Source organism: Myotis lucifugus, unplaced genomic scaffold (assembly GCF_000147115.1).
Source record: "Myotis lucifugus unplaced genomic scaffold, Myoluc2.0 scaffold_90, whole genome shotgun sequence".
Classification (NCBI taxonomy): domain Eukaryota; kingdom Metazoa; phylum Chordata; class Mammalia; order Chiroptera; family Vespertilionidae; genus Myotis; species Myotis lucifugus.
This window is the reverse complement of record NW_005871138.1, coordinates 690,447-718,078: the sequence shown is the minus strand read 5'-3', so window position 1 is coordinate 718,078 and position 27,632 is coordinate 690,447. Positions and strand designations below refer to the sequence as shown.

The window sequence follows — 27,632 nt, the reverse complement described above, 5'->3', positions numbered from 1 at the left end:
ACAACAGGACCCTGACGTTATTGGAGGCATCCCCTTAGGTGGCAGCAGCGAGCTCCCAGGAGCTGGAGGTCGAATCCCTGGGGAGCTCCACAGCAGCAGGAGCTGTGGTCAGGGCACTGCTTCGCTCCCCCAAACTCCTCCGGGTTCATTTCCAGCGCAGGGGGAAGAGGGGCCGGACCTGGACACTCCCTGCCCACCCCACCCTCCACTGTTGCTGCCCCCTGAGGTCGGGGTCCCTCTGAGGGTCAGCGAGGGGCGCAGGCCTGCCACCTTCACCTGCACCCTCACGAGGGGCCCTGCCCTGCCGCTGGCGTGGGATGAGGGCTGCCTGCCGCCACCGCGCCCAGGACAGTGTGTTCTGCAGCACCACCCCTTCCTCTCTGCCAGAGCTCCAGGGCTTACTACCGCCAGACCATTTGATCGGAACCTGTCCCTGTTCGTATAGTTAATGTCATTTTTGTAAATGAAAGCATAATGCACTGATTACCGGGATAAAAGGGTGGCCTCTGCGTCTGTCTGGAGGCCAAATAAAGGAACGCTGGAACATCTGTTCGTCCCACGGAAGTCTCTAAAAGCTTTGATTCCCCTCAGCCAGGTCGCCATGCCCCCTTTGCCGAGTGTCAGCAGCTTGGCCTCCAGGTGGGGTGGCCTGTGGTGCAGGGACAGGAGCAGGGCAAGGCTTACACCCTGGCCTGCAGCATGCTTCTGTGCAGGGCTCTTACCAGCCCTCACTCCACACTCGGGGGAGAGGGTGGGAACTCCTGGAGTGGGGATGAATGAGCAACCCTCCAGCCAATGCCCTGGCCCGGTGTCCCATGCTCCCTGACATCCCTTGAATGTCCTTCCTGGCCTTGGCTGCCCAGAGAACCCCCATGTCCCCTGAAGGCCCAGGAGATTATGGGGCCACTCAGTCTTGTCTAGGGGCCCAGCACCCTGTGGATTTCTCAGCTCACTGGACTCTGAGCTGGGTCCCTCTGCAGGAGCCCTGGTGGTTCCCTGAAATTCCTGGGTGGTTGGTGGTGGGGGAACCCTCAGATAAAAACACAGAGAGATGAGCAGTGAGGGGCCACCACGAGACATTTATTTGCAGCTGGCAAGTACCCAGCTGCCTGATGTCTGGGTCCCTCTCCAGCTGAGGCCCCTTCCTCCTTGGGTGCTGTCCTTCAGCAGGAGGGTGCAGGGTGGGGCACTGCCACCTGCTGAACGCCGGGCCCGGGGGCCTGCTGCCTGTGGAGCTGTGGGGAGACTGCAGGAGGTTGAGGCATGTCTGGTTGGGCATTTGGCACTGTGGTCCAGCCTGGGCCCAGGCAAGGTGGCCCAGGGCCACTCAGGGAGACTGGACCATATGCTTGTGGGTGTCGAAGACATAACGCTTGAAAGACAGGCTGAGTGTCACGTGCTGCGCAGGCTCCTGCCGCTCCGCACTCTCCTCCTGCTTGGCCATCTCCCCTTTGCTGGCCCGACTCCGCTTCTTGAGTGCGGGTGTCAGGATCTTCTTAGACTCCGGGCCGAGGCCACCTGCAAGGCACAGAGGGAAAGTCTGCCATCTGCCACTCCTCAGCTGGCCCACTCGCCACCCGGATGGGCACCTGGACTGGCCCACCCTCACACTCCCTTAGGCTGAGCCAGGACTCCAAGGTCCCTCTGCTTCCTTCCCCAGCCAACGGACCCAAGGCCTGCAGTCCCCTTTGCCCCCTAAATCCTTGCATGCCAGCCCCTCCCCTGTGCTAGTCCATGCCCCAGGTCCATCCAGCTTGGAGCTCAGCAGGGCTTCCCATCTTGGTCTCTGGGTCTCTTGCCCATCCACCCGCCCTGCACTCCGCCCTCCATGGGGATCAACCCTATGCCCAGTGGCCATGTCCTTCCTCTGCACTGAAGGGTTCTGTTACTTTCCAACACACTCATGCTGAGACCCGCACCCCGACACTGAGGCCCGCTGGCGTAGGTGTTCTTCACTCGCCCTTCTGTGGCCTGGGAGGCTGGCTTCCCTAGGACATCGTGGGCCCCTGTGCTCTCTGGTTTAGCGTATGGCGCCCTAGCTATCAGAGGGCGGAGGAGAGAGCAGCTGGCGTGTGGACCCCCCTCTTTTGGGCAGAACTTTTGTTGGAAGATGCTGTCTCCGTGCCCTACGGCCTCCTCACTCTCCATATCTTACCCACCCACGCCTCGGCACAGATCCTCCGCTCCCTCCGGCCAGGCTACTGAGCAGACAGCCATTTCCTGCTGACACCTGACTGATGCCCACCCGACTCCCCCAGCCCCCCCACCACTATTGTGGTGCTTTCCGTACAGTTCGAGGAACACAGGACTGCTCCTGGGTTCCGGTCCCACTTGGGCCTCTGCACGGACTGTCCCTTCCTGCTGCAATCATCCTGAAACACCAGGCTGCAGTACTCTTTTTCGGGTGTTTGTCTTTTTAAAAAATCCTCACTCATTTTTCCCATTGATTTTTTTTTTAAGAGAGAGTGGAAGGGAGGAGAAAGGGAGAGAGAGTGAGAGACACACACAGAGAAAGAAACATAGATGTGAGAGAGACACATCAATTGGTTGCCTCCCACACAGGCCTCAACGGGAGGCAGGGATTAAACCTACAACCCAAGTCCCTGCCCTTGACCGGGAATCAAACCCATGACCCTCCAGTGTGCAGACCGACGCTTCAACCATTGAGCATGCTTGGCAGGGCTCAGGGGCTTGTAGCCTCCTTGTGGGCTGCCGGCAGGGCGAGACCACCTCCTGGCCCTGAGCACAGGGGCCAGGCCCCATCTCAGCTCGACATCAGGGGAGTGCCCTGGAACCACCACTCACCCTCTGTGAGCACCACAACCCTACTAGGGCGTCCTGGTGGGAGCAAGCTGGCAGGGCTGTGGCAAGGCTGAGCTGAGGGGGCACCAGGAGACGCGCATGAGGCAGGGAGGCCCAGCAGGTGGCAGTGCCTGGGACTTCTGCTGGGGGAGCTGGGTCTGAAGCCTTGATAATCTGGTGAGCGCAAGCCCACAACCTGCTTCCCAAATGAGGGATCCTGATAGGCCTCCGCGTCCCCCAGAGAGGACACCCACTTCTGATTTACTCGCAGGGGCTGCATCAACAGGTGCTGTTAGAGGCTGGGTGCCCAGAGCTGGCAGACAGTTGGGGATAAGCACAAGGCTGAGGGCTCCCCTCCCTGCACACCCTGCTCTGTCTGCTGGCCTGGTCTTGCTGGGTTAGCTCCACAGAGAAGCCAGCCGTGGAGCTCAGGCATCAAGCTTCAGTGCTGAGAGGACCCGGCCTGCGTCTCGACCAGGGAGGGAGGGCTGGCGGCAGGGGCGGGCAGGCTAGCTCTTGCTTCAACCAGGAACTCCATGCTGTCAGCAAACCTTTCAATCTGCAGATGGGAAAGCGGAGCCTCAAAAGGGCAGTGACATACTCAAGGCCCCACTGTGAGCCGAGAAGAGCCAGATGTGATCCCTGGACCAGCATCCAGTGGCAAATGCAGGCCACTGCCCGCTAGCCCATCACTCCAGGAGGAGTCCACCGTAAGCAGACTCCTAAAAATGGTTCTGTGAGAACATCTTCTACCGGCCCTGCAGCTCTGACATTTAAAAAGGTGCCCAGGAGACTGGTTCAAGGGATACCTATGGAGTCAGTAAAGAACAGCCCTACCCACTGGGAGGAGGGACTCGGCCTTCCTCTTCACAGGAGACTGCCAGCCATTTCGAAGCCTGCCTCACCCGGGAAGGCCGGCCGGGCACACAGCTGATGTTAATGGGGCTCCAGGACGCAACAGGCCTTGGGGGCCTGTAGAGAGGCAAGGTTCCCTCCTGCCGGGCGGCAAGGTATCTAATCACAGGCTCCACGCCCGGCTGATCTGCGCACCTCTGAGAATGGCCCCGGGCCAGCCCCTATGAGCAAATGCCAGGCCTGCAGGTATCGGGCCTTCCTTCTGCAAACAGAGAAGGTGGCCGGCACCAGACGCTGACAAATGACATGGGCGGCCTGTCTCCCTCTGGTGCCAGGAGGTCTGATGGCTGAAGAGGAAGGGGGCTCCCCGGTGTCTGCGTCTGGCTGGGAGACAGGCGTGGCCCAACTGGCGGCCCACCTTGCCTGAGATGGCTCTCGTTACATACAGCGCATACCTCCCCTGCCCAAAGAAGGCAGAGCCAGAAAATCTATCTGGCACTGGGAGAGACGTGGCCATTTAACTGCTCTTCTAAGATGGCAAGGCCTGTTTACCACTTATCCAGTCCAGGGTGGCCTGGACACAATGCCCAGGAAGCCTGACCCACACAGACCTGTCCACTGGGGCTACTGGGCTGTTTGGATTCATGGCAAATGTCACTGGGAACTGCTTTGTTCACAGTGGCCTTTTTTCCTTAACCAATGGCAAATGGAAGGAAGTAAAGGGCAGGCCAGAGTGTTGGGTGCTGGAGCTCATGGGCACTCAGTCCTGAGCCATGCCCAGCTTCGCCCACCCTGCCCCCGCCTTTCACTTGAAAGCACTTCCGGACGCTCCAGGGCTGGGAAACACTGGTGGTGAACATGCAGACCAGGACCCCAACCCCACGAAGTTCACTAATCTGAGAAGGGCAGATAGTAATCAAGCCAGCAAGACAGTCCAGAGAGCCACAGACAATCAAGGAAACAAAACCACTGTGTCCCTGGGAGCAGAGGGCAGCCAGGTGCCATGTGCCGAGGGCAGACTTCCCTGAGGAAGAATGCTGGAACTGGGCCAGCCACACGGAGATCTTGGGCAAGGGTCTGAGTGCCGAGGGCTCGGTGGGAATGAGTGTGACACTCGAGGGTGGATGAAGGTGTGTGGCCCACAGCATACCACATCTACAAGGCGCCTCGTGTGCCCTGCTCTGCAGGAACCCAAAACAGAGAGGGTTCTGGCCAATTTGGGGGTCAGAGTGGTGAGGGTGGTGGCTGAGTGCCATCTGCCCGTCTGCCCAGTGGTCCCTAAGTGTTTCCTGTAGGCCTGGGGACACAGAGGCAGGTAGGGCTGTCCCGTTCTCATGGAACTGCCATCCTCTCTCAGGGACCTCCCACTGGGAGGTCATGTGGGCTGAGCAGCAGTGTGTGGCCCCTCCTGGGATGGCTCCTGGCCTCTGACTTCTGTGCCCGCCTCTTCCCATGTGACTTGGCCCATACTGCATCTTAAACTTCCCCCATCGCCCCCCATGCTCCAACACACCAGGCACACTCCCAACCTGGGCCTGTACATTAGAAGATTCCTCCTCAGGAGCTCCAATGGCTCTCAGGTTCACCTTCTTGGAATCACCGAGCACATGTTACCTCCTGGTGAGGCCTTCCCCGTCACCGTCACTGTCACCTCCCTGCTGCCCTAACCACCCTCCCCGCTCTATTTCCCAAGCTATTATCACCTTCAAACATATGCTATTATTTCCTCGTTTGATGTTGGTCGTCTGCCTCTGCTAAAATATAAATCCTACCTGGCAGGGACTGTTGTCTCTCCATTCACGCTATAAGCCCAGTGCCTAGAACAATCACCTGTAGCAGGGGCTCCAAGAACACTGCTGAATGAATCAGCCCTGGACAAGGCCCACTGGGCATGAACTAGCTGCTATGCTCCCCAGATGGTCACAGCAAGGACCCAGCAACCCACTTCTAGGAGTCCAGGTCTATCAAGCAAGCTGAGATTTGTGTCACCACACATTGGGGCACTTGATCTTCACAACGCAGTGTGGAAGAAACAGGCCCAGAACAGTAACTGGCCCACGTCCCTCAGCTCTGGAGAGACGGAGATGGACTGACTCAGCGCGGCACCTGACCCAGGTCTGTGTGCGCACCAGGGAGAGCGTGCCCACCAGGGAGACTAAGAGGAGGGCCGTCAGGACAGGACCAGCATGCATCTGCTGTGGCAAGGTATTCTGGGAGATGAAAAGTGGTACCTGAGAAGAGTTTACAGTTACACAAAGACTGATGCTATAATGTTAATTTAAAAAATGCAGGAATAAAAAATTTTGCAAGAGTTCTGCTACAGCTCTGGATGCAGAAAGAAGAGACTAGAAGGCCATCTGGGGTCCATAGTGCAGTGACAAGCAATCCTTTCTTTTTCTTTCTACTTTTCTCTATTTCCCAAGGTTTCTGTCATGATCCTGGGTCCTCACAGGGCCACCTACTACAGGGCTCCTGGCATGTCCTCCCACACACATGTCCCAGCCCAGAGGAGGCAGTGCCCACCCAGTACAGTCTGGCTGCTGAGTCCATGGGCACTTGGGGAGGCAGCGAGATGGGGAGGCCCCCTAGGGATGGGAGGGAGGGCAGGTGGTGAAGGCTCTCAGAGCTGTGTGGGCCAGAAAGCCCACTGCCATCTCTAGGCCATGGTATGGTCCCTGCAGCTCTCGGCTCTGCTCAGTGAAAGATGGGGCCCGAGCAGAACCCCGGGGGCAGGTGATGCTCCCGGCGGCCACTTCCTGACATTAGAAGTGTGTGTTTCTGACATTGTTGCTGCATCAAGATCAGTAACTGAGAGGCACAGGCTTAGGAATTCGCCCTCCACAACCTCTCCTGCAGGCCCAACCTCTGTTCCCCACCTTTGCCTCTCTCTGACCTCTCCCCCACAGCGGAGGGGCTGCTCTAATCACCAACTGGGCTTGGCCCCACCACCAGCAGCAGAGTCCTCTTATTTGGTAGCCGGGGCCCTGCATCACCTACCGTGTGCCTTCCTCTGTGCCTCACCCCTGCTCACTCCTCACCCCTATCTCCAACCACGCTTCTAGCTCCAACCAAAAGGAATTAAGCAGGGCCTCCTAACACACACTCCCTTTATCAGAAACCCCCTTCTTGCCTTTCCTGTATGGCCAGCTCCTGCTCAGCCACTATCTCCCTGGGAGGGCACAGGGCTTAGGGCAGGTTTGCTGGATGAAAACAAAGGGAGTGAGCACAGTTTCATCCAGGAGTGCAGGGCATGGAGGGAAGAGAAGTGCTCCCACACAGCACGTGCCTCCAGAACTAGGGATACCAGTCTGCAAGCCGTGGCCCAGGGAGGAGCCCAGGCTCAGAGAGCAGCCCCTCCACCCCACCCCACGTGGTCTGGAGCCTGGCTCCCCACTTTGCAGGGTGAGCACGAGGGGAAGTGTACTACGTGTATACAGTTCACACTGTGGCCATCATTCCACGGGGCCTCAGCAGACACCCTCTGCTCTTTCTTCCCAAACCAGGGGTTCTTGCAGCCAGGGTCCTGCTCTACTCTGGATGAGCCCAAACCAAGAAGGCAGTGGGGGCGGGCTGATGTGACCCTGGGGTGACGGTGCTGCCCGTGGCTTTTCTTGGGGACACTCTCCCAGGGCCCGGCTGGCCTTTCTCACTGAGTGCCAGCTCCACACAAAGGCACAATGGGCTGGAGGCTGCTGGGTCTTGGCTCAGGCTGGGGGTAATCAGGGAAGAATGTGGGAAGCACAACTGTTTCCCAAGCCCTGGCTGAGGGTGCCGCCCTGACATGGCCATCAAAGGCCGGCAAATTGCCTCCAATTGCTGGTGTCGCTTTCATGTTGGGGGCCAGACTGGAAAAGGGGCCTCCATGCTGGTGGGTGGCTTGTATCCTCCCAGTGGGAACTGAACCCTTGCAAGCAGCTAGGGGTCACTGGCCCCCTTGGTGGCCTGATGGGCTGTAGCTAACTCTAGTCACTCCAGCACTTCCCCCTCCTGGAAAGGGCAGCTTTGGAGAGAGCTGAAATGACAGGGCAGAAAGAGAGCCAGGCCAAGGGGCAGGGCCCTTTCTGTGGTGATGACGAGATGGGCTGTGGGCTCAGAGGGACATGCCTGGCAGCTGGGCAGGGTGACATATGGGGTGGCCTGGCTGGGGTGGACAGAAGACCTTGAATTCAGCCAGACCTTGAGTCTGGACTGGATACTTGACCTGTGAGCAGGTGGGGCTGCCCAAAGGAGGGTCCTCCCTCAGTGAGGGGGTCCCGAGCACTACGGCTGAGGTCCCTGAAACAAGCTGCAGCCCCCAACGGTGAGCGCCAGAATCACACTACACCTAGAGAGAGGGTCTCTGCCCACATGCCCTTGGTTATGACGCTGCCCAAATAGGTCACAGGGGACCACAGGAAGTTTGGCAACACAGGGCCTGACGAGACCCCTCCCATGTGGTTAACGTGGCAATCTGTGCAGGATGTGCTGCTGGGGGTGAGGCCGGAGGTGGGCCTGGCTGGGAGGGGACCCAGGGGGCAGAAATGGGCCAGGGCAGGACCCAGTCATGTCTGATAAGCACAGGCCTGCTGTTGTCGCCCCATCCTGCAGGTGACCAGCCGAGGCATCGAAGTGCGAGGACTTGCCACGGCCCATAGCAGTCAGTGGCGAACTGAGGTTTGAACCCCGCTCCCTCTGCCTGCCAGCCGGCCAGGGCAGTGTGGGCCCTGTAAAAGCTTAGCCCTGACAGAGCCAGCAGGGATGGAGAGGGCTGTGCAGCGCTGGGATTGCCAAGTGGTTAGGGAGAGCTGGGTGGGCGGCAGGGGCCAGTGTGAGTGCCCCTTGTGCAGAGAAAGTGGGCTCACTCCTGCTGAGTCCCTGAGCTCCCGGAGACTGGAATCCTCTGCCATCTCCTGGACAGGTCTGGTTTTCTGAATTTATCTTTGGGAGCTGAAGCCTTTAAGCATCCTGCTGGAGTGGAGGGCTGCCTGGTTTTCCTTCTTTCTCTTCTTGCTATGGACCCCGTATATAAACAAAGATGCAATTTGCTTTAAAAAGATAAGGTGATTACGTTTTTATCAGACGTGCACTCCGCTGACCCTGCAGCAAAGGGAATTAGGGGAAGGCAGGAGACAGAACAGGCCCTTTGTGGAAGCACGCTCTCTGAAGCTCTAGCTCTAGCGCACACTCAACAGGCTCCACGCGGCCCCTCTGCTGTGGGGGGTGGGGGGGGAGGTGAGGCAGTGAGCATCTGCACCTCCATTTTGATGTCTTAATGTTGCTTAATTCCTCCTTTAATTTACATTAAGCTCCTTAGCAGCAATGATGAATTCTTCTAAAACAAAAAAGGATGCTTTGCAGAAATCTTTGCCACGCCGTGTAAATGAAAATTAAAATGTAGTCAAGGCTTTGGAGATTGGGGGTGCGTGGGGAGGGAAAGCCAGTGCATTATGTGGAAGAATGATTTTATTTTAAGGCAAAAACAGAACCATTCTGATATAGAAAATGACTTGATCTAGAGAACCAGACAGGGGCTCAGTTATTAGAGGAGCAGCTGAAGCAAAGGAAAATTTGCTTCACACGATGGGAGAGGGTGGAGAGGTGGGGGACAGCCACAGTTGTTGTGGGGCTGGTAATGGTTCTGAACTACCCAACTCCATCCAACATTGGCTCTTGTCCATCCCTCTTGGTGGAGGCCCAGGGCAGGCATGGCACTCACCTGGGATGGGGCCAAGCCCCCCTGAAAACAGGTCACTAAAGCCATTCCTGGTGTGCAGCCTGGAAGCCCAGGAAGGGTTCAAACCCTCACCTGAAGCTTCACAGCTGTGACAGGGGAGCCCCCCTGGCGTCTTTGGTGGCTTGCCAGCAGGTCCTGCAGGAGTAGGTTCTTGGCACCGAAACCACGGTACTGACCCCCTGGCATGAGCCACCAGGTTTTTCTCCCACTAGCTCCCTCTTCTCATCTGCCCTTGGGTCTGTTGTCAAAGAGATTCCTCTAGAACAAAACCTGATCACCTCTCACAGCTTAGATATCTCTAGCCATTCCTCAGTGGGTGTCCAAATTCCTCTAAGCAGCCCCTTACCAAATGACTCCTGCAGACTCAACCTTACTCACCAGCACCACTCAGCCCTGCACAGGGACCCACTACTCAGCCCTGCACAGAGGTCACCACTAGGCCCTGCACAGGGACCCACCACTCAGCCCTGTACAGAGCTCACCACTAGGCCCTGCACAGAGTCCGACTATTCAGCCCTACACAGGCCCCACCACTCACCTCTACCCTGGCTCTATACAGGTGCTACTGCAGCCTGGGGTACCCATGATGCTATCTACCTGGCAAGCCCTACTTTTGCTTTAGTTCTCAGCAATAGACTTAGCATCTTGGTTCAGCCCCTCTGATACTTTCCTGGCCTCCCTCCTTCATGAGGACCAAGACTCTACACACTCTGCCCCACATCCAGACCCCGTGTCCCCAGGAGACAGGCTGCAGCAGTGGCCAGCAGCTCTAGGAAAGGGCATTGCTGGCAGCCTCAGCCACCTGTACTCTATCTCGTCTGCCAGTGGCTGGGTCCCGAGAGCTGGCTCTTTCCCAAGGGCAATCTTCTTCCCCAGGGGGTCAGAGCTCACCCATCTGCTAGCCTGGCTCCTCATCGCCCTCCCAGAGCCAGGTAGCAGAGGCAGGCCCTGTCAGTTTACAGGAGACCGGGGGAGCAGGACATCAGAGGAGGCTGGGCTGGGGAGGAGACGGGAGCTCATTGGCCTGCTGTCCCACATGCTGAGCCCAGCCAGCTTTGGAGGCTTTCTCCTCTCCCCTCATCCTTTCCTCTCCGCTCATGCTCCCTGTATGCACAGGCAGGAACGGCCATGTGGACACCTGCCTGTTCAGGGGGATGGGCCAGGTGCTCCATGAATGGCAGATGTGCTGGGTAGGGGCAGGGGCCCTGCAACCCAGGGATGGAGCTGCGCTGCCTCAGAGTGATGGCTTCCAAAAGGTAACCCAGGGCAGAAGTGCTCCTGGGGACTCTTTCTGGCTGAGCCTTGGGCTGAGGTTTGACAAAGTCCCTGGTTAGCAGGGCAGGCTGGCGTGTAGGGCCTGGGCCTGGCTGGAACCCTGCTGTGCTCTGAGGGAGGGAGAGCTGGGTGAGGTGGGCTGACAGTCAGTGGATATCCTGTAAGTCAGTCTCTAAGCAGGGGAGGTGACTGCCCAAGGTTGCATAGCTGGTCAGGGAGCAGTGATTCAAATTCAGGCCTGGGGCTTCCCAAAGCCCTCAGCCTGCTGCAGGCTTGGGAGTCTGTCTGTGGGCCTGGCCACCCCAGGGACCTGCTGTTTCTCTCTGGGAGCAATGCTGTGGGTTGGCGGGGGGAGAGGGGGAGGCACTAAAGCTGCCTCTGAGGGGGGAGGGGAGAAGATGGCAAAAGGCAAGGGTGTGGCATAGCTGGGGGACACCCCAACTCTGGCAGCATGGGGTGGGTACCTCATCTCCAGAAATTCCCAGGGATGAGCCCAGGGGGCCGCTATGCTCTGGGTCCTAACAGTGGGTGTGGGATAGGAAAACAATGGCCGTGGCCACTGCCCAGATAGATGCTGAAGTGGCCCAAACAACAGAGAGGAAGTCTGAAGCGGAAAGACTGTCTTGTATGCAGCAGGCCTGACCCATACTGCTCCCCAGCCAGTTCCCCACAATCACAAAAACACCAACATCAATGCCAGCCAACATTGGCGATGCCTTTGCCATATGCCAGGCCCTGTTCAGAGCCTACATAACAGTGCTCCAAATTCCACAACCACTCCCTGGGTGCCTACTTACATACAAGGAAACCGAGGCACACAGGGTGAGGGGATGGGCTTCAGAGCCAGACTCCTTTCTGCTGTACCAAGGCCTGGCAACTACCAGGCCACCCTCAGGCGCTGGTCCGACCCCGCACGACCTCCGTCACAGGTGTACCTGAAGGGAGCTCACTTCTCTAACCGACTGCAGCTCTCTGAGGGCAGAGACTAGATCCTGGAGCCTGACACAGGGCCTGGCCCAGGAAGGATTGGAAAAGTACTTTTCCTCAACTCACATGAGGAGGGCACACTATCTACTCTATCACTGAGAGGGAAACTGAGGCCCAGGGACACAAAGTGACTCTCCCACGGTCACAGAGTCAGTGGTAGAGAAGTAATCACATGTCCTCATTACTATCTGGAAGGACCCAAGTTCTTTTCCAGGTAGTTGGGGGAAAGGACTATCTCCTCTCAGACAGCACCGCACAGGCCCCTTTGTGCCTGACTGATGGTGAGCCCAATGCTGCCAGAGAAGCACGAACATGTGCATGCATACACATGTAGGCATGTACAACATGTGCGTGCACACGCGCGCGCGCGCGCGCGCACACACACACACACACACATACCTCTCTCAAACAAGAGATCTCCTAAAGGGCAGGATCATGCCTTTAGTAGATCCTGCTCAGCTCCTGGAACACAGTGGCCACTGAGCCAGTCTTAGATAATTGTTACAGGACAGGGACCAGGCCTCAGTGAGAGCTGTGAGGGCAGGGGCAGGCAAGGAATAGGTTGATGTGCTGCTGGAGCTCTGAGCCCTTGGTCTAGTCTGAATGGTGGCACAGTGGCCTTACTGTCCTGCTCTTTCCTCCTTAGTGGGCTCTCAGACCAGCCTGCCTGTTCACAGGCCAGAGAGTTGGGGATGCTGAGCTCAGTGTCAGCCTCAGAGCCCGCTGGCGCCCTGCCTGAGGGTGGAAAGGGAACCAAGAGTCAACGAGTGCATGTGAAACAGTCAGTGCATGCACAGCACCTGGTAAACAGCAGTGTCACTATTGTCAGGGGAGCTGACTTGTAGCAGGCTCACCGAGCTTGTGGGAGGATACCCTGCAATCTCTATAGCTGCCGTCATAATCTGGCTGTCTGTGAGTCAGGTTAGGTCCCTAAAGGTTCTTTAAAAACAGTGGATCAGTTGCCAACACTGAAAAATGTGGGTCTGCATTCCCAGGGCAACATGTGGTCTAGGAGAGCATGGGCCACTCCTTCAGACAGGGCTCGGTCCCCAGCACTGTGGCCAGTGCTCCCCACTGTAGTCCTCCGCAGGGCCACTCACCTGTGCTGCTTGCTTGGCCCTAGCGGCATTCTAGTTTGCTAGGCCCACCCAAAAAGCTGTCTGAGCTACAGCGGCCACTGACTGGGGGACCTTGGTGGCTGTTGGAGAGCCTAGAAGAATCCAGACTGCCTGCTACACCTCGGGGTGGCCCAGGGAGATGCCGCAGGAGGAGGGAGCTGGGCTGGGGTGGAGAGCCTGGACGCTGTGCCCCTGCCACCTGGTGCTCTTTTCTGATTTCTGAGCACTGTGGGGTTTGGAGAAGTCACAGTGTAGGAGGACATTCAGTACTGCTCCTCCTCACAGTCACACAAAACCCCAGGGAGGCCTGGGGCCCTACTTTACTTTTGCTGCTACTGTGAGGGCAACCCTGGGCCAGCCCCGCACCTTTCTAAAGTCAGTTATGTCCTCTGTGAAACGGGTAGCAACACTGCCTCCCAGGCTGCCCCTCACCAGACCATGGGAGGAGGAGTAAGAAAACCCCCGGTACACTTGGTCTAGCAGGGACTCAGAAGCACCGCTGAAGGGGAAGTGGAAGCTCTGCTCCGCACGACTCCTCTCTAGCCTTGGTTGCATTCATGCAGGTGAGTGACAACAGAGTCAGCTCAGGTCTGTACCCTCTCCCCTCTCCCCTCTCCCCAGCAACTGGTGTACATGTGCACGCGTGTACATGTGCATGTATGAGTGCATGCAGGTGTGCACATATCTGTGCATGCAGAGGGGAGACGGGCAACAACCGTGCCTCCTTAACAGGGTTGCTGTGAGGCCTATGTGTATTAGCAAAGTCACCTAGGCTGGGCTGGATCCTAAGCAACCACTCAATTACTGTATCTGGTCTTCTTATCTCTTTCTGCCCTTAGAGCCTGGAGCCCCAATCACCCTAACCCCGCACCTCCCAAAGCGCCCATGAGATCTTCTGGAGGCTGGCTCCCTAGGCTCCTGCCAGAAGCCTTCACAGACCTGCCATCCCTCAGAGGGAACCCTGACCTCATCAGGAGCCAAGGTGCCCTGGGTCCCCCAAAGTTCAACCACTCTGGGCAGTGGGAGGGGCAATGCCGAGGCCCTCCAGCCTGAAACACCCTCCCCCAGGCGGTCTCCCACACCCTGCCAGGCTGAGCTCAGTGCCACCTCTTCCAAGAAGGCCTCTTCCCGAAGTGCAGCTGCTGCTTCTCTCTGTGCCCACAGGCAGAGGTGCCTGGCCCTCCTTTCTGAGATCTACCATTCTCATCAGAGACAAAAGAGAAAAATGCCAGCCCGGGAGCGGACACCAGCTCTGCCGCATTTCTGAAATATCTGAATGACTCACTCACCTTCAAACTCAGGACATTAAACGTACAATTCTGGATTTCTAGTTTGTCTTGAAAAACCTATCTTCACATCCCCTGCCTGCACCAGTGGGTGGACAGGCTGCGGCTGCCCCTCACGGCCTGTGCTGTGCCCGGGGCCATCGGCCACTTTCTATCACTGCCAGGCACTGCTTCTTTTATCTGAGACTGGCTCCCCTCTTGCAGGTCCCTTGCCCATCCATGAAGGCACCCGAGTCCCTTCCTCCAGCCCTACAGCTCCAGTGCCTCTGGCCTGGGGTCTGGCAGAAGGCCAGGAGTGGTGGCGCCGGCCAAGTGCTGGCTATCGTCTGTTGGGCAGGATTCAGTCCAGGTAGCGGCAGCTTGAAAGGGCACACGCTGTCTCCCTGTTGTTCTCCCTGGGGAATCAAGTGTAATGGCCAAGAGCTCGGGCTGAGCACCAGACTGCCAGGACCCAGACCCTGGCTTAGGCTCTGGTCAGGAGTGTGGCTTCATATAAGCCATCTGACTCTGTGCCTCAGTCTCCTCATCAAAAAATGCGAATGACCATAGCACTTTACAGGCTGTTTCTAAGGCCTGAGTGAGTTAATCTAATGGAACAATAGGATCCATTTTTATTATTACACCCCATTACAACCACCTATGTCTAGCTACCATGTAAGTGCTCAGTAGATATCTTACACGTATCTACTGAGCAATTACAAGGCACCTGTTCCAGGTGTGGTGGATACAGCAGTGCATGGGTTAAGTTTGCAAGGGGGACAGACTTACAACCAATAAATAAACCAAGGAGAAAATTTCTGAGAGTGGTAAGTGCTATGAAGGAAGTACCATAGAGCAACTCAGTGATGGCACTGAGTCCAGAGCTCGGGGATGCTGTTTTGGATAGGGTGGTCAGGGAGGCCAATCTGGGGCCTCAGAGACAAGAAGGAGCTGTCTGCAAAGATCGGAGCAGGGAGCAAACGAGGGGCTTCACTCAGGACCTCTGGGGGGCAGGAAGAAGGCTGGGGGGAAGGTTTGGGAAGGCGGGCTGTGCAAACCTCATTCTGGTCAGACAAGGTGGTCTACCTCTCAGGGAGGCAGCAGGTGGAGCCCCAGTCTGGACCCTCCACCAACATCCAAGGGGGAGCTGAATCCAATGTGCCCCCAGCACATCTCTCCTCTCCCTCTTTTCTCTTTTTTCAGGTTCATCCTAGTATGGTTGTGAGGATGTGGAGGGAGAAAGGGCAAGAGTTGAGAGTGGCAGGAATTTATGAGCGCAGAGTGCAGCATGCCTTTGGTGAGGGTGAGGGGAAGAGGGCTCCTTTTGCCAAAACAATATTCAATTTTTTTAAAAGGCAGCTACAAAGCCATGATTAAGCTCAGAGCCCTAAAAGAAGCCCATAAAATCGAAAAATATTTATCTGGAAGGGTGGCAAGTCCAATAAAAGTTTTATGAATGTTTTACAACTGCCCTGTCAGGAAGCTGGCCTCTCACTCACCTCCCTCCTGTGAAAAAAACAACACACACAAACACACGCTGTCACTGGCACAGACACACACACTCACTAAGGCAGATACACACACTCACTGGCACAGATGCACACACACTGGCATACACAGACCCACAGTGTGGACACATGCAGACTGAGACACACCTGCAGAGACACGCCGCCTACACCAGCTCCTCTGGTACCTTGTTCTCTTGGTGAGCATGGGCAGTGGGAGAGGAGGCGGAGCAGTACTGCCTCTCCGAGCTTGTACAGTCTTCAGAGATCTGCACACCATGGGCCAGCCAAGAGTGGCAGGGCCTCAGCTCTGGGCATGCTTCCTCCTCCTCTGCCATGCGTCTGGCTCTTGGCTGCCGTCTACCCTTGGCTGGCACAAGGCCCCAGGTCCTCCTGTTGTCTGTGTTCACAGCGGGCCAGCTGGCACCCCACTGTCCCAGGAGAGTCACCTCAAGGTCTAGGAGTTGGAAGGCGGCTTTCTGATTCGAGGCCTTGAATTCCTCTCCTCTAGCGGCCCGAGAGGCCAGACTGCCAAGGCTTTATCCTTGGTAACAACCTGGGAGAGTGTTAGAACCCTGTTTTAGAGGAAGAAACTGTCTCACAGAGATGCATGCTCAGGCCTGTCTCTGGTGGCTTCTCCTGTCCTAAGGCTGTGGACAAAGTCCAATACCGGGTCCAGGTGTGAGTGAGTGCCACAGACCTATCCCACTGCTCACTCCCACCCCTGGGCCCAGCCACAGGGCCTTTGTACAGACTTCTTTCTCCTGGCCCCCCACTGAACTCGCTGCCATGCTGCCCCCTAAACAGTGCTCCAGGTCCGCTCCAGGCCCGGGTGAGCCCTGCCTTCTTGCTCTGCACACGCATCCGTCCGGAAGCACAAATGCTGTGGGACTGCCTGGCTTCCCCTGGAGAGCTCCAGGCAGGGCAGAGGCAGCCTGAGCCACAGGGAGGTGCAAAGTGCATGAATGAACAAGCATCAGGCTCCAGAGCCTGGAGATGTGGGTGGCTTCTCCAAGGTCCCCACTGGTCACAGGCTGGTTTCTAAAGGCCAAGGCTGACATTGCTCAGGCTGCTGTAACTCAGCCTTGCCTGCCAGAAGCTCACCCTCACCTCCTCCTCCGAGATCAAACCATCCTCACCTGGGGAGAGGCCCCGCCCACAGGCCAGCTTCTAGCAAGCAGTAATCCCCTTTCTAACAACAATAAGGACTGGAGCTCAGGCAGAGGAACTCCTCAGCAGGCACCCACCAGGTGCTTCCAGGTCCCAGCTCCAGATCTGTGAAATGACCACAGTGGGGGAGGGTGCCCATTCGAACCTACAGCTGTCCGACTCTCAGTTATGAATGGGAAGTGGCCTCTAGCAGACACTGGACAGAGCAAACCAGGAGCCCAATTCCTGATGAAATACCCAGGTTTCCCTTCACTGCTGGTAGGAGCCAACAAGACCCTCCAGCTCCACTCCGCCTGGGAGGCTGGAAGGATTCCTACAAAGGCCTGGTATTTAGGGTCAATCCTGATCCTCCAACAAATCAGGCTGAGGACAAGCTTCTAGCAAACCTGACAATGGCATCTCTCAATTGGTAAGACATGGCAAGTGGGGCAAGGCAGAGGTTGGTGGGAGAGGGCAGAGGAGAGGCTGGCAGATGTGTAAGTGGGCACTGCCACCTGGCCAGCCCTCATCTGTCTGCAGACACTCACACTTTAGGGCCAGACCACCACACTCCCAGTGCCCATCTAGAGAAATGCTGACACTGCTCTGCAGAGAAGTGGGGAACAGGTGCATGCGGACTATGGGGTAATGCACAGCAGTGAAATGAGTCAACAAGAACTGTTGGCTAGAATTGCAAGTTCTAAAACAAAAACAGCAAGTGTCCCCAAGTCACTTGGTTTGGTGCGAGACCAAGTATGTAGGAACTTAAAGCACAAAGCTGTTTGGGTTGCAATCTTATGGAGGGAGAACAAAAAAACACATCATGGGCACGAGGCCCCTGACTTAGGGGAGTGGATGCTACCCACAGGGGAGTGTGGGGGGTTTGCTTTATCAGAAACATTCCATTTCTTAAAGACAGAGAAGAGAGAGAAACGGTGAGAAATTGGAAGCACATGACATATCGGTTTGATCTTGCTGGCATTAGGGTTGTCCATTACGTTCTGTATTGCCAAAAGTTTTCATGGTTAAAAACAATTTTTGTCTTTTTTTAAGAAAATCAAGAAAAAGATTCCAGGGACAGAGTATTCAGCCCAGCTGAGCTCTGGGCAGTCCCTGTCTACACACATGCACTCGGACCCTCAGCTTCTTCGTCTGTGCACTGGGGACAATGACACCCGTCTCAGACAGCCATGAGAGCCGGCTGGGCTACGTGAGCCCCACAGCTGTAATGTGTGGCGGAGAACCCCACTGGTCAGGACTTGGGCACCTCTACCACACGAGGCCACTTCCCCCGCACCCCCTTGCTCCTTACACACACTGGCCTGAGAGGCGCAGGAAAACGCGGACTCCCTCACGGGACACCCACGGAAACAATGCAGAGTCGAAGTGCTGTGACAGAGAAGCGGCGGGTGCCTTGGGGACGACTGACCAGGCTTAACCCCATCTAGGGTCAGGGAAAGGTTCCTGGAGGAAGCTGTGACCCCAAAGATACTTCCTCAGTCCTCAGTGTCCCTTTTGTTCATGAACTTACTTGTAAATAGGTCTCAGTCCATGGGGCCAGGGCACATACCTCCAGCCAGCCTTTTCCTGGGGGCCACATTGTCACCTGGGCCACAGTGAGAAGCCCCTGGCACCACTCTGTATGGATGACATGGGACCATGCCCAGGGTAGGCTGGTGGGCAGATGGTTTCTGTCCACTGCTCTGTGTTTATGTTAATTGCAGATATTTCTAATGTATTGTGTTACTCCATCCATCTTTGTGAACGGTCCGTCTTGTAAAATTCTTTTGATGATGTTATTTTTTCTTGCCTAGCTTCATCATCTGCAATTATTTATAATATCATTGTCTTTGTTTCAAACACTGGGTATAAACATTGTTGTAACAGTTCTTCGATGGGGTTCATATAATTTTTACAATTGCTTTGAAATGCTTCAATAGCCAAAGGGGGAGGAGTTTGGTCATTTGTTACGGAAAAATACAGCCCAAACTGCTCTCTGCCCTTGCTGAAAGGTCCTCCTCTGTCAGGGTGGCTTCCGGGAGAGGCTGGCCTTGTCAGGGGTGGTCCCTCCCAGAAAGCGGGGCAGCCTTGCAGGGTCGGGGTTTGGCAGCAGCTAGCTGGCTGCTGGATTAGGTTTCAGTCGCCTTCCCCATAGACACTGGGGCAAGATCCACAAAGGCCACTGTCAGGGTAACATGCCAGTGAGAAAGACGGATGGCTTGTTTTAATTTTTATTGGGATTTTCTGAAACCTCAACTTTCACCCCTCACCTCTTTTAAACTCTTTTCTCCCAACTCTGTTTTCTAGTCTCCTTGGCCGGCTGGCGTGCTGTGTGGGACAGAGCCCAGTGGAATGCCCAGGGCTGCCTGGGGAGAGTCCAACCTTGCCTTGGGGTCACTGGGGCTATCCTGATAAAGCCAGCTTCAGTCCTCTTGGTCCAGGGACAGCCAGCTTGTGGTAGAAGTCAGCTGTTGGAGAAGGGCCAGCCTGCAGTTGGGCAGCAGCTGGCCTGGTGTGTGGGGGAACAGAGAGAGGGCGACCGGAGGCTTCTGCCCCTGTGCCTGCTCTCCTGTGCTCACTGGGCATTCCCAGGGGCTCCCAGGGGCAATCTGCCAGCCCCTCTAGACCACCAGTACCAGCATCCTCCTCAAACACACTTCAGATCCTGGCCTCCTCTGACCAAACACCCTCAGTGGTTCCCCAGTACCTGGTAGTGAGCCCCGGCCAGGCCATCTCTCAGCTTCACACCAAGTCCCCTTGCCTCACTCTGTGCCTCCAGGTAGCTAGGTGTGCCAACCTGCCTGCCTTCCTTGGATGGTGCCAGGCCCTTGGGATGTAGGGGTGCACAGACCTGTGAGCCCCCTGTCCTTAGAAGGCTCACAGATGGTCCTTGAGTCTAGCAAAGGGTGATTCATCCTTCAGGCTCTAAGAAGCCCCCCAATTCTTAGTTTTCTCCTGCAGTGTCTCAGACAGACCTCCTCCACAGCCCTGGCCAGTGGTGGGTGATGGAGCTGCCTACTTGTGACATAGCCATGCTGCCTGGGGACTGAGTGGCTGAGGACAGGCCCTGAGTCTGGGCTCTGGGTTCAGGACTTACCACAGGGCCATGTGTAGAGGGATTTGCATTGGGTGGAAGAGAGAGGGTCTTGATGCCTTGGGACTAGAGCTGTGAATCTGAGGTGGACAAACGGCCATCTTTGCAGGTCTTCCTACTTGCACAGGGCTGGGGGACACGAAGTTTACAGCAGGGGTATTCGAAGTTCAGAATCCAAGAGGGACTCAGACCCCAGGCTGGGAGCCCGGGTGGGGAATTCCGGCAGGCATCCATAAACACGCCTGGCTGTAAACTACACCCTCCTCTACTATACCTGCTTCTTTTAATTCTCTTTAAAGAAACCTGAATATGGCAAAATGGTTGACATCACTAGTTACCAAAGAAATGCAAATAAAAATATGAAGATGCCATTTTCCATGCATCAACTTAGCCAGAATAAATAGCAGAGGGTCGGCCTATGCCAGTGACACGGTGGAAAAATAGATGCCTTCAGACAGTGCTGATGGGAGTACAAAATGATGTGATACTTTTGGAAATCACTTTCCCAGGAGCTTTCAAGAAGTTGAACTTTTTAAATGTTTAGAGTATTTTCTTTTTAAAAATAAGAACTCAACTTCTGATAATATTTAGATAAGGTTGATACACAAAGATGTTCCCAGCAATGCTATTTATGATAGAGAGAAGCTAGAAACACCTAAGCAAAAGGTGCTGTGGTTCAGCCTTGGCGGACAACTGACACAGCTCAGGTTTGCTGTGCACCAGCTGTGTGCTGGGAACCGTGCTAGTGTAGGTCTCACAGCCCCCAGGCAGGGCACACTCTTATCTCCAGATGAGGAACTAAGGCCTGGAGGGGTCCAGTCACTCACCCAAGGTTATCAATCTGGTAAGTAGTGGACTGGGGTTTGAACCAAGCTCTGTCGTAGGCCAGAGCCAAGCTCTCAACACTACACCATTCAATCTTCCCTGAAGACTACAGTGTAACATAGAAAAGGAGAAAAAAAGTTGTATAATTACAGTAATTGAAAAGAATCAAACACAAAATTGTATATACCATAACCTCTAGGCTACATAAAAAGAAACCCATGAAGAGAAAAGAAGAAGGAAAAATATTAATGATGGGATTAGAGGAGACATTGTATTTTTCTGTAACATGCAAATTTCATTGAATGAGATTATATTACTCTTGGTTATAAAGAAAGTTTGTGATTTTTTCAAACCACATAAAACATGTCATTTGGAAGGAGATGCCTGGCGTCAGGCCTTGACCCCTGTGTGGGAAGGTGCCCCTGCTGGGACAGAAAGAAGCCTTCTTTCCCCAAGTGACAGCAAACACGTGTCAATTAGCAGGGTGAGGGTCCCACCAAATCCTTGGGTCCAGAACAATCACCTGTTCCTGCCACAGGTTCTCAGGGGAATTCTCTCCCATTTCCCGAGAACCACGGCTATGCCCACTCTGCTGAGACTTCTGAGACCTGAGCAGGCCACTGGAAAATCCTGACATCCTTAATGCTTTGCCTTCACACATGAGTGGGCTAGGGCTGATGAGAATGAACGACCTAATCCTTGCCACTAGATCGAGCACTGTGATCCGGAAAAGGGAAGGTTGTACAGCTGAAGGGACAGGGCTCCTTCCTAGCCCGCCGTGTGTGCACCATGGGGCTTCCTGCGAGGGGCCCTATGACACAGGGAGATCAGCCAGGACCCTCAGCTTAGAAAGGCTCACCTCTGGGGGAGGCTCCTAGGGAGACAGGTGAGAGGCCACAGCAATCCAGAGGTTTCAGGAAAAGAGGCGGGCCCAGGATGCTAAGGGGGTCCTGCAGAAGGTACCGCGCACTACACTGAGGCTGAGTGGAAGCCAGGGGTGAAAGGAAGGCCATTCCAGCAGTGAGAACAGCCTGGCACAACCACTTGGCACATCTGCTAGTAGCAAACATCTGTCACTTCACTTCTGCTACTTCTTGCAACAGCCCCTGGCTTTCCTTGGGGTGCAGAGGTAGAAGCAGGGTCCACCTTTGGAGCCAGGAGCAGCCATGACCTCAGCTGCCTGGTGCATGCACCCAGCCCTGGCACTGTTTTGGGATGGGTATGGAGCTCCAGTACTTTGGTGGGACTACTAGGAGAGAGCCTCTTTCTCACTAAGTTTGCAGCTGGGAAGGCCATCGTGGGAGAGCCTGGCTAGGGGCAGCCACGGAGTTAAGGCTTCAGTAGTCTATTCTTCAATCCCACCTGGCTCAGTGCAGGGTGATGGTCCGGAGCATCACAGGGGCATGCTCACACATGGCCCTGCAGGCGACAGGCAAGGGCAGAGGTGGCATCTGTGCAGAGCCCAGAGGATCCAGCACAGGCAGCAGAAGGAAGGACAGCTGCCATGGGCCCATACAGGGTTGAAGAGTAGCATGGGGGACAGAGGGACAGAGTGCAGGAGTGGCAGGGTAGGCAGGTGGGTGGCTGAATGGGAAGAAGCTAAATATAACTAATGAGCCGAACTCTGCTCTGGACAAGAGGGGATGGTCATGGCAGCCCCCACGACAAGTGGGTCTGTGCCCGCAGAAAGGGGGGTTATAGGCCAGGGCCTAGTAAAGCAGGAGCTATGAGGACTGGCAGACATATGTGTTCACAGTCAGGTGCTGGCAAGGGTTATCTGAGAGTTAGGACATTTGCCGGTCCCCAGAGATACACAGACATGAACTTCTGGTCTCATCCTATGCTTCATTCCCAAGTGACAGCCTACAACCTCCACGCACAGAAAAGGAAAGAAACTCACACTTACTGAAGGTTTACAAGAAGCCAGGCACTTTATATACATTTTCTCACTTACCCATCTCAACCCTGAAGGCAAGAAAGGCTCCCCTCCTTCATCAGGAAAACTGAGATCCAGGGCATTACCATAACAACCCCAGCAGTGGGGTCAAGCCGAAAGGAACTTCTGGAATTTCCAGTTGTTGGGCCCTAAGCTCGGGCCACATAGAGCAGATGGACAAGAGGGTAAACTGTCAGAGTGGGGAGCAGAGGGGTAAGAGCAAGGGCTGCAGTCAGAGAGCCTGGGTTCCAATCTCCATGCTGGAACTCAACAGCTGTGTGACTTTGGGCATGTTCCTTTGCCTCTCTGTGCTTCTGTTTCCTCAACTGTAAAATGGCAATTTCAGTAACTCTAATTATGATGGCATCTTCTGTCAGGTTTGTTGTGAAAATGAAATGATATTAGTACATGCAAAATACAGAATAGTACATGGCACACACTAACTATATCATTGTTTTCCATACATTTATTTCTAACACTGATCACTGAGTCACAAACACTGAAAAAATTCACCTGGTTTTGACCAACTTTTGTCATTATGTATTTATTGAGCCCCTACTACTGCCTTTATTCAATGTGCATTTATTGAGCCCCTACTACTGTCAAGCAGTGGGGTGGGCTCTCCCTGAGCATCTGAGAGTGAGGAAGTACCTACTGACGGAATGGTTCAAATTCAAAGCCTGATGCATGAGAAAGGCATGCGAAAGTTCAAAGATGACTTCGTGAGCTGCGTGAGCCTAGAGAAGGGCCAGTGTGAGTCAGGTGACTCTAAGAGAAGACGCAGCATAAGCTGAGTGTGCAGTGTGCCACGTCTCAGAGACTCACATGAACAATGCTGCCACTGACTAAATGTCTTCTCTGCGCCAGGCTTTGAGCCAGGCCCTTCGCACATGCTCCAAGCTGCTGTTCTCTCAGCCACCTCATGAGGAGCAAGCACTGGTCCCCTCCTACAGACCACACTGAAGCCCAGAGAGGCAGCGTGGCTGCTTCAGGGGTCACAGCTGCTAGGGAATGGGGCAGAGGTAAACTCTGACTCCTGACCCCGAGCTCTTTCTGCCCGCACAAAGTGACACCTGAAGAAGTCCTGGGAGGAGTCCACGGTAGTGTCACAGAAGTGGGGAGCCTGTGGGTGGCTCCCCCCGCCGATTTGTAAGCTTTCTCGCTAATGTAACCATGCAACTTTTATAATGAGTGAGAAGTGGGTTAAGATAAACACGTGACACATGGGTTTTTCTCGTTCCCTACCTCCATCCAGAAGTGACTGACCCCACAGATAGGCCGCCGAATGAGCAGCCGGGAGTCAGACAGACCGCTCTACACGAGAACTCCCTGGGGCTGTGCAGGCAGCAACTCAGACTGTTGAGCCCTAAGTAAACAAACATCAGGCCACAGAAGCCCTGGTCCCTAACTCAGTAGCAGGCAGCAGCAGCACACTCAGCAAAGGGCCAGGCCCCCTGTGAGCCACGGGCAGGAGCTGCCTGAGCAAGACAATGGCCACCCACAGCTCACCAAGTGCCATCTAAACTCAGCAGGGTCTGTGGCCTGGTGAGAAGGCCCTGTGGGAGGGGGAGGGCAAGAGTGAAGTGAGCCCAGAGCCTACCTAGAGCAGCAGCAGCAGCAAACCCTGGGTGAGCACTGACCTCCCCATCAGAATGCCAGGTTCTCTCTACCAGCCTGTCCTGCCTGGCTCCAGGTATCCTGGACTTCTACACTCTGCTGGGGTCCAAACCTGTATCCCCCTCCACTGCCGAGCTACATGACCTGTGCAGGGTCTCACTGAGACATCTGTACAGTGGAGACCATGTGAGGCACTGGTTACAAAATCCTCTGCCTTGGGTGGTTCTAGAATGGCTCCTATGGGCGCAGTGACCAGTGTTACTGCTGTGATGATCACTGCCTCACCTCATCTTCTGCAGTGTACCCCAACAGGGAAGAAGCACAGGGGAGACTCAAAGGTGGATGGAGCAGAACCTAAAGCAGCAGCAGCAAACCCTGAGTGAGCACTGACCGCACCAGGCACAATTTTAGGTGCCTGTGTGGATAACTTGTCTCCTCCCAACCGCAGTCTCTCTAGGAGGGCTGCTATGCAGTGTGGCCCTACAGGCAGAGGGTAAGACCTGAGCAAGTGATTTACGAGTAACATGTGGACAGTTCCCAGCTCTGAGGGCTGTGGGAGAACTACATAATGTAATTTAGGGACGGCATTGAGGAGAGTCTGGCACGCAGCAAGGGCTGAACACTGGCCAGCAGCAAGGGCTGAAGCAGTCCGTGCTTGACCTTGCCCTCCTGCTTCAGGCTCTCCTGTGTTCCAGCATTTGGCTGGGGAGAGATTTTCCTTGGCCAGCCATCCTACCCCTTGTTAATAACTATAACGACAAGGCTCTATGAACACGTGACATGTTCTGTTAATGAGGTGAATTCTCTAGTGCGGGAAAACTAATGCACGTGAGGTTCTTGTTCCTCGCACAAGTCTTTGGTGGCCTTGAGGTTTGGGGGTGCATGACTAGCTTCAGTCCAGGGCAGTAGGTATTAAGACACAAGAGCTGGCAGAACTGCCCAAGCCAACATCGTTCCACAAGAGGATGTGGGGTGGCTCTGGTTTCTGGGACTTTCTTTCAGATATTTAAGACTGCTGGTCAGTGGTTATACATCAAGGCTTTCTGGAGAGAGTACTTAGCCAATCACAAAAGTGTCACCACTGCCTGAAACATTAAAACAAATACTCAGTTTGCTCTGATGACTTTATTTAGGCAGCATAAATTATATGAAAAATACAAATTTTCCCTAAAATCACAAACTGGTAAAAAACGTAAAAGCTTAGGAGATTTATAAACAAAAAGAAATATTTCCCAAAGACGTTTCACTCAGCTTGTAAGAATCCAGGTAATGGTGCTGTGCTCCTAGCACACATCAGGCTGCAAAAAGCCTCTCGCACCCCTAAGGCTGCTGGGTCAGATATCGGGGTCCTCCCACCACCCCAGTGCCAGGAGAACATCCCAGGACACGAGGCCTCAGGGATGAAGCAGACACAGTGCTGTGCATCGCCTGTCTCAGGGCAGCGCTGGAGTAACCCGAGGCCTCCCTGGGACCTGCCTTGCTGGCCATGTGGCACCCAGAGGAGGCCTGACGTAGAGGCTCTTTGAGAAGCCCTTCCTCACCCACCCAGGCCTGCTCTCCAGCGCCCACTGCCCCAGCCTCGGGGCCTCAGTTTCACCACCTCCTATCAGCTGCCAGGTAGAGCTTTCTGACTAGGCCCCTCCCTGCATACAGGCTCTGCAGCCTGCCCCTCTGCTTAGACTGGTGGTTCTCAACTGCGGCCATTCAGCCTTCCAGGGAAACGTCCAGAGAAGTCTTTTGTGGTCACAATTGGAAAGGGGGTCTGGGGGTGTGTTACTGGCACCCAGAGAGCAGAGGCCAACCCGCAGTGCACAAGGAATGACCCAGCCCCAAATGTCGGTAGGGCTGAGGCTGATGAACTGACCTGACAAAGGCCAGATGCCAAGCATGGGGGTTCAGGGCCTCAGGCCCGAGGCCTGGAATTGAAGATGAACAGTAGGAGGATCCCTAGGGGCTCAACTGTGGTTGATTCCATGTAAGCTTTATTTAGAAGAAAAAGTTCCACTGCTTTAAAAAAAGTTCCAAAACCACCATTTTAAACACACCAAACTAAGTTAGTTAGTAACATAAAGAACATTTAGAACAATGTCATAAATATTATAGTAAGCAATAAATATGCCGCCCTCTTTCTAGCCTCTGTGTTAGAGACCGTTTTGCCTGTCCTGAATGCCTTTCTTCCCTTCCTTTACCTGGGAAAACCCCTCACCTTCAAGCCAGCTCAAGCCTTACTGTGCCCTATTCCACTCTGGAAGGGAGTGGTCATGCATCCTCCCTGTCAACATGGCCCATAGCGTGCTACCATGGTGTTGGTTACTTTCTGTTGTCATCTCCAACAGACTGTGCCCCCCTGGGGAGGGGCGGGCACCAATTATCTGTGTGTTCAGGTCTGACTTGAGCAAGGGCGAGGGGGGTTGGCAAGGAGACAGATAAAGGGATAGAGAGGACTCTGAAGATTTTGGGAAATAGTAGCTCTTCCTTCCAGACCCTGGCTTAGCCCCATGCAGCTTTGGGGAGGGGGTGGACACCCCTGAACTGGGGCCCATAGAGCCAGCTCTACCTCCCTGCTGCCAGACCAGGGCCTTAACCATGAGTTGCAAAGGAACCTCACAGTGCCCTCCCCCAAGTGGGCCACAGAGGCCTCACATGTGGGCACACCTGCCTCATGCATGGGCACAGCTTCCCTGCACTCCCTTCACACCAGCTATCTTTGGTCCACAGGCTGTCTCCATCTCCTCATTGACCCCCCTAACAATCACCTTAACCAGTGATCAAACTTACATGACCCACGATGGGCAAATGGACATAGCATGCATCCCAAGTCATGCACTAAAGACACAAGATTGCCTCTGTGGGGTTCCTTCTACATATGCACACCAGAACCTAGTCACGAAGAAACACCAGACAGACCCCAAGAGCACGTCTGGAAAACAACCCACCTAGAGTCCAAAGATGTCAGCATCATGAAACTAAGAGACATGACAACCAAATGCAGGGACAATTGGGGAAATAAAAATGGACTGTACCTTGGGTCATATCATGTCGATGTTAAATTTCTCAAATGATAATCGTATGGTGATCATAGAAGAGAATGCCCTAAACCTTAGAGGGCACATGCTGAAGTATGCAGATGTAAGTGAGTTCCACAGCTAACATTTAAATAGTTCAGCACATACACAAAAAGCAAATGTGATAAAGATATTAACAATGTGAAATCTAGGTTCAATGAACTATTCTTTCAACTTTTCTGTACCATTGAAGTTTTTCAAAAAGTTGGAAGGAAAAACCCTCAAAATAACTCATCTTACAGATGAGGAAACCAAGGCTCACAAAGGTTAAAATTCTAGCCAGGATTCCACCGCAGGTCTGGCTGACTCTGAAGCTCTTGTTCTTTGAAGGTACCCTGCTTTCAACCTCCCAGAAAATGCCAAGCAGCACAACCCCAGCCCTGCCAACATCTTTCAATAAAAGTCAATTTGCAGCCGGCTAAGAAT

The 27,632-nt window shown here is 54.7% G+C and overlaps 1 protein-coding gene across 3 annotated transcripts in view; it reads right to left on the bottom strand.

Moving 5' to 3' along the window:
* Positions 1 to 1,059: 1,059 nt before the first annotated feature.
* EEFSEC (eukaryotic elongation factor, selenocysteine-tRNA specific) overlaps positions 1,060 to 27,632 on the bottom strand; it is a 228,066-nt gene continuing 201,493 nt past the window's right edge. For all 3 annotated transcript variants that reach the window (XM_006091305.3, XM_006091304.3, XM_023756145.1), the window contains one exon: positions 1,060 to 1,518. In XM_006091305.3, coding sequence (XP_006091367.1) covers positions 1,328 to 1,518 — 191 coding nt within the window. In that variant the 3' untranslated portion in view covers positions 1,060 to 1,327. The remainder of the gene's footprint in view (positions 1,519 to 27,632) is intronic.